At 33.9% G+C, this 6,585-nt stretch overlaps 1 protein-coding gene across 1 annotated transcript; it reads right to left on the reverse strand.

Annotated features, from left to right (window-relative positions):
• Positions 1–4,667: 4,667 nt before the first annotated feature.
• Positions 4,668–6,311, reverse strand: LOC145103726 (MYB-like transcription factor EOBI). The gene is made up of 3 exons (XM_079041002.1): positions 6,114–6,311; positions 5,900–6,029; positions 4,668–4,974 (listed from the first exon to the last, which is right to left on the reverse strand). Exons 1-3 carry the CDS (start codon positions 6,253–6,255, stop codon positions 4,668–4,670), a joined length of 579 nt encoding a protein of 192 aa, XP_078897128.1. The 5' UTR covers positions 6,256–6,311.
• Between the last annotated feature and the right edge of the window lie 274 nt (positions 6,312–6,585).

The raw sequence follows: 6,585 nt of genomic DNA on the forward strand, positions 1-6,585 counted from the left end.
TGGACTCCATTAAAACACATTATGATCATGAATTAAACTACCATGAAGGTTACAAACAATTCCTATGATCAATTAATCTTCATAAGTTCAAGAACATGAATATGAACACTTTCAAGAATCAAAAATTACACTTAAAAAAAACTTGTAATTTAACGATTTTTTTTTTCAAGCTGTTTGCACACAAAAAAAAAACAACAAACAAACCTAGGCTCTGATACCACTGATGGGTTTTTGAGCATTCTAACACTTCCTAAGTGTACATGCAACCCTAATAACCTTGGATCTATGTTTGTCTAATAATCATGCAAAGTTGAATTCCAAGGTTATATTCCTATCTAGCATACATGGGGAACATTTTTAACTTGAATGAAAGATAGAATAACTTACCTTGTTGTTGATTATGATCCTTGAAACCTTGTGAGCCTAGCACCCCAAGTGTGATGCCTCAAATGCTTCACACAACACCAAATGCAAAGGAGTAAACTTTGAGAGAATCTTACACTTGCAAAATCGGCTCTAGCCCTCTTGTTTCTTAGTGTAGCCTATTTTGGTGGAGAATGAGTTTCTTATATAGTGTTGACACATCTAGGGTTACACCATGTAAACCCTAATGTGTCATGACTCTTCATTTCCATGACCCATGGGTTTGTAACTCCCATGGAACATCCATGGAGCATCCTATGGGTGGAACCCAACTTGATAATCCATGGAGCCTCTTAGCCCACTATATAAGATATGAAAGATTTACATAATCTACCCATATATTTAATTAGTTATCTTTTGATCACTTAATTAATTCTAAATTAATTCTTGATCAAACTAATTAAATAATATTATTAATATATTAGAACTTATAATATATTAATAAACCATAAGTGTTATTTCTCTCATTTTAGTTTATCCAATTGCATGGTGCCATGCAACCCAAATGGACCATGTCGGGTCGGGTCAAGTACATACCAGAAATAGTTATGGACTTAGACACCTTATCCAACAAACACTACATCAACTAGTATACCACATACGTAAAATGGGTCGGCCTTGGTGCCTTAGACCCATTGGTATGGTGAGGAGACTCACCTCTCAAGAATGCTGAACTGATAAGATAAGATCAGATAAGTCCCAACGTGCAGCTCCAGCTCAACTGCCTACAATCATCATATGACTACTATGTCAAAATCCAAACATACCAATAATATCCTCAAAGTCAAACTTGGTCAAAGTTAAGGTCAACAGCCCATGTTGACCCAAATCGTCGAGTGCATCTAGCAACTCGTCGAGTTCCTTCAGTGTTCAGAAAACCAGGGAAAACCCTAGCCAACTCGCCGAGTTATCTCATCAACTCGCCGAGTTGCTTAGCATCCAGAAATAGGGAAACCCGTCTCAACTCGTCGAGTTGTCAGGGCAACTCGTCGAGTTTCCCCTGTCTTTATGCATTCAGTCCTTTCCAGTCGAATCTAAAGCTCCATACAACATATCCTTAACCAGAGAGACGTATAGGAGGGTAAAATTTCCAACTTTACCCCCAAAGACCATCTAATATGCCTTAGACTCAAACCCTATCTCCTTTGAGGAAGGTCTTGACTCATTAAGCCTTTAAACTCTCATCCCATCGACCCAAAACACAGATATGATGTCCAAGGATGGACAAATCACATAAAGTTTCTAACTTTACGTCCATGCATGCATGAAATACTCTCCAAGATCCATTTTAGCCTTCATTGTGGACATAATGCATGAATGGGACATGGAGGCTGTTAAAGTTTGCAACTTTAATCCTCTAAAGGTCTTATAGAGGCCAGATCTACACTCCTAACCTCTAGAAACCTCTTATCTTGGGACATCCAACCCAAAGTCCCAAAACAAGCCCTAAACTACCAAAAGATGAGATCTAAAACACTACATGTCAAGGTTATGGCTTTATACCTTCAAAATGCAGTCCTTGATGTTGAGTTTCTGGATCCAAGATCACTCCTTCAAGATTGCTAATTCTTTCTTCAAGGCTTCCTTCAAAAATCACACCACAACACTCAAAACTTCAATGAATAAGAGGGGGAGGCGGCTCTAGGGTTTCTCTGAGTAAGGAGGCTGGTAAGGAGGCCAACCCTAATGGTTAAGTTCTTTAAATAGGGTACTAAACCCGGAATATTAGGGTTTTCCTTTACAGTGTCTACTCGTCGAGTTGGGGCCTTCCAAATCGTCGAGTAGACCCTAAGTCCCGCGTCCAATATCAATCTCTACTCGTCGAGTAGGGCTCCCCAACTCGTCGAGTCCCAAAAACCCTAAAAACTTAAAAAAATAAATGATACCTGGAACAAGCGTTACAAAAAAAATTAGAAAACCTCATAAATGGTCCATGGGTAGTGAAATGAGGAAAATGTCATTTACTTAATGGACAAAATATTGACGGAGTGAGTCATAATGACTAAACATTAAAAGTTTTGAAACCACAGGGACCATCCGTGAGGTTTTTTAAAGATAAGGACGAAACTTCAGATTTTGTAAAACCATAGACCATTTATGAAGTTTTGTCTTTCTCTTTTTTTAATTACAAAATAAAATGTTTAGAATTATGGATCATGTTAATAAAAAAAGGAAAAATGACAGCAACGGCCATATTATATATTTCGACTTTACATTTTCAGTCCCTAAAGTTTTTTTCTTGCCTTTTAAGGGAACAAACTGTTTTTTGTCGGGTTGATTTGGTCCTTTTTGACATAATGAAGGGGTAACCTGGTTATCTCTCTCTCTCTCTCTCTCTCTCTCTCTCTCTGTCATCACCATCCTTTTCCTTCAAAAGAAAAAACCCGAAACTTCAAAATTTCAATTGTCAACCATAATTTACAATCAAATAAACTTAGTTTTCACCAAATCCTTCACCACCACTCCATATCCCTTGAAGATCAAACATCAGTTTAGAGGGGTAGGATGAGAATATGGTGTTTCTTGAATGATGGCAAAAGATGTGCAAACGAGAATGATGAAAGAGGATACAGATCCTTGGTCATTTGCATTTCCATTACTGAAGGGCGTTGTTATTGGATTTAATGATCGAGTTAGGGTTTCTTGAACTAGAAAATAGAACTCGGGGTTTCCTCAACCGCAAATGACAGAGAGTAAAAGTGTACTACAACCTACAACCAAATCCAAATTAAAAACTGTAGCCTCGTTGCCTCAACCTCTTTTCTGGATGAAAGTTGCGTTGAACTTCACTGTGGAGGAGAATGATAAGAAATTGAGAATATCCTTCAAGATCTAGGGCTCGAAAGCATGTCAATTTCCGTTACCATATTGTTTATATGATGATTAGAGAACCAAAATTAACCATGAGGGATCTATGGAGGGAGTTGTGAGTTTCCAGTGATGGTGGTGAAGGTGGCGGTGGTGTTTGTGTGTATGTGTGGGTGGTTAGAGAGAAGATGAACCAAAAATCCAAACGCACCTGTGTCTGTTCTTAAGACCCACTGTGAAGAAATCTATGGTTGGAGAAAGAGAGAGTGAGAGAGATAGAGAGACAAGCAGATAGTCGATCGTTGTTTGTTCTTTTTGCAGGTTTTTGGTTTCTTTTACTAGTATCTGCAATGGTGGTGCTAGATATGAATAATAATTCTAGATTTTTGTAGTTTTTTTTGGTGAAAAGCTAGATACAATATTCATCTATGTATTTAGGAATTAGGATATCATTGTAGCAATGATTCAATAAAAGCTACATACCATATTTATGAATTTTTAGATAAACATACCCAAGTTGTGTTTAGATCTGGTACGAGAGAGAGAGAGAGAGAGAGAGAGAGAGAGAGAGAGAGAGAGAGAGAGAGAGAGAGAGAGAGAGAGAGAGAGGGGTGGGCCCCAAGCTTTATTATTATTATTATTACTTTTTACTAAAAAAATACAAAATCATATAGAGAGTGAAGCCACATTAGCTTTAAGTGCATGTAACCTGGTATATTAGGTTGCAGTGACAAAAAAAAAAAAAAAAGAAACAAACAAACAGGTCGACATCAACTTTGTTCCCTTAAAATGCAAGAAAAATAACTTTAGGGACTAAAATGGTAAATTCGAAATACATAATAGTGCCATTGTGTAATTTTCCCTACAAAAAAGTGTGATTTTCGTTACATGATTTTCAAACTGATTTTTTCTCTATATGTTATCAAAGTGATAATCGAATAGTTTTAAAATAAAACAATTTAATTATGTATTTGAAAACATTCCATACGATGTTCAACTTGTCTTGACTAATATGTCGATTCTTTTAATTAATTTTTTGTTTTATCAGTCTGACATGCTATGAACGTAATTCAACACGAACCGGTTGTCATATAAATAGATTGAATTGAAAGGAATGAGAAAAACACCATATAACACAAAATCTTTATATGATATTATAATTATAATCACTAATAAGACAACACAAAATAAGAATTCAATATTATAATTATAGTATGAGAAAATATATTTATTTAGTTACATCACACAATTAATACGTAAAAACAAACTAAAATTTATATTTAGATAAAGGATTAGGACTCACACAGTCACACTGATACATGAAAAACAAAACAAAACTATATATATATATATATATATATATATATATATATATATATATATATATATATATATATATATATATATATATATATATATATATATATATATATAGTTTAGTCATTATTTAGCAACTGCAAGGACCATAAATCCTCCATGCTCCATGTGTTCTCGTTTGTCTCAGTGTCAAATGGGCTTGGGAAATTAATAACACTATCGCATGTAGAATAGTGTGATAATTCCATCGGATTTATAACACTGCATGTCTGAATTGAGGTCATTTGTGGTTGGTTGTTGGGACATGAAGAAGTTTGTCCACTGAAATTCACAGCTGGCTTCATATGCTTTTGAATTCTTGTTCTCCAGTAATTCTTTATTTCGTTATCCGTTCTTCCTGGCAAATATTTTGCAATTTTCGACCACCTACGACAAATTTTAGTTTGACAAATTGTGTTTAAGAAAACAACCATACAAACTATCAACAATTAGTCGATTATGTATGTTAAATTGTACTAGATAAACGTTGATATGTATAATTTCTTCTTCTTAAAATCAATGTGACCCACATTGTACTTTTCAAAAGTTATAGCACATGTTACATGTTGCGAATATCACGTTCTATGGTTCAAAATCAAAGGGTTTGCTTTTGGATCACCTATATAAGTGGAACCGATCTCTCGTTATTCATATGAAGTATCGAGCTTTGCAAAATTCGGATCAAGAAACAACTTTTGGCTACATGTGTTGGGATCTTTCGATGATAGTGTTCCATCAATACGAAGAAAGAAATACACTTTTGTGAGTACGCATTTTTGGGTAAGTGATATAAATCAGTTTTAATAATCAAAATATATTTTCTACTGAAAAAACATGCAAAAATATATCAAATTAACTCGTGAAAAAAAAATAAAATCTCAAGCAGAAATCTACGAGCAACGTTTCGTATTTTATTTCGATTTCTCTATTTTCTTTAAGTTGTTATAATTTTATTATGTAAGCATGAGGTTCTTTCAAACTTCGATTTACAAATATTTTAAAATTTTGCCTTGTTAATAATTAATTTTTTATTCTTTATTTATACATCTTATAAACTAATCGATTCAAAGAGTATGATAATTAATAAAATGAAATTAAAATATAAAAAAGAAATTAGAAAGCTATATTTTTCATGTCATTAAATACTGATTGATTATTGAAAAATGATGTAAAAAACTTAACGAACGAATGTTCTCATATTTTAATTGGAGAAAGAGAAACTAATTAATGACATTCAAAAGGTAGCATGTTAACTTAATATTAACCAAATGATGAAATTTTCAAAATAAATAAAATTTAATTGGTTACTTACTTGTTACCAAACTTCGCATGAAGCTCCTTAATCAAGAGTTGTTCTTCAGGTGTAATATTTCCCCTTCTCACATCTGGTCGAAGATAGTTTAACCATCTAAGCCTACAACTTTTTCCTGTTCTTTTAAGACCTAATTAACAAAAAACTAATTAATTAAATGGATTAAAAAATAAACATATCATATAAAAAGATTAATTAATCAGTCAAGTAGCACCTGCGGATTTGGCAAGAGTGTTCCAAACACCTTCACCATGATCAGCTATGTAGTTGATAAGAATCAGGTCTTCTTCCATCGTCCACGGTCCTTTTCTGACTTCCACATCATAAACTGCAGTATTCGATTTTATTCTCTCCATTTTGTGTTTGTTGGAACAAAAGAGAGAGAGAGATTTGTTGAAGAAAGGTAATAAGACCACAATGGATTTTATAGGGGAAGGTTACAATGACTATTTAGCACTAATTAAGGTTCTTAATTAAGGTTAACTAGGCACTTTAGACTTTTAACCTAACTTTGGCCTTATTATGTTAATATGGGACTATATTAAATCAAACATCAATGTATATGCATATATGGACCCTGCGTTGAAAGTGAATGCAGGAGATTTAGGATTCAAACCATGACACTCCCAAATATTGCTAATGTTTTACAATTCAACTCTTACATATGCCTTGAGACGGGTTAACAT

The sequence above is a fragment of the Lactuca virosa genome, chromosome 4, assembly GCF_052849685.1.
Source record: "Lactuca virosa cultivar CGN04683 chromosome 4, Lactuca_virosa_CGN04683_v6, whole genome shotgun sequence".
NCBI lineage: Eukaryota > Viridiplantae > Streptophyta > Magnoliopsida > Asterales > Asteraceae > Lactuca > Lactuca virosa.

Bases quoted from the DNA above. Each gene is read 5' to 3' on its own strand.
- LOC145103726 (XM_079041002.1), bottom strand. From the start codon at position 6,255: ATGGAGAGAATAAAATCGAATACTGCAGTTTATGATGTGGAAGTCAGA. The intron at 6,030-6,113 runs GTGCTACTTGAC...TTTGTTAATTAG, and splicing joins CACTCTTGCCAAATCCGCAG to GTCTTAAAAGAACAGGAAAA. The intron at 4,975-5,899 runs GTAAGTAACCAA...AATTTGTCGTAG, and splicing joins CATGCGAAGTTTGGTAACAA to GTGGTCGAAAATTGCAAAAT.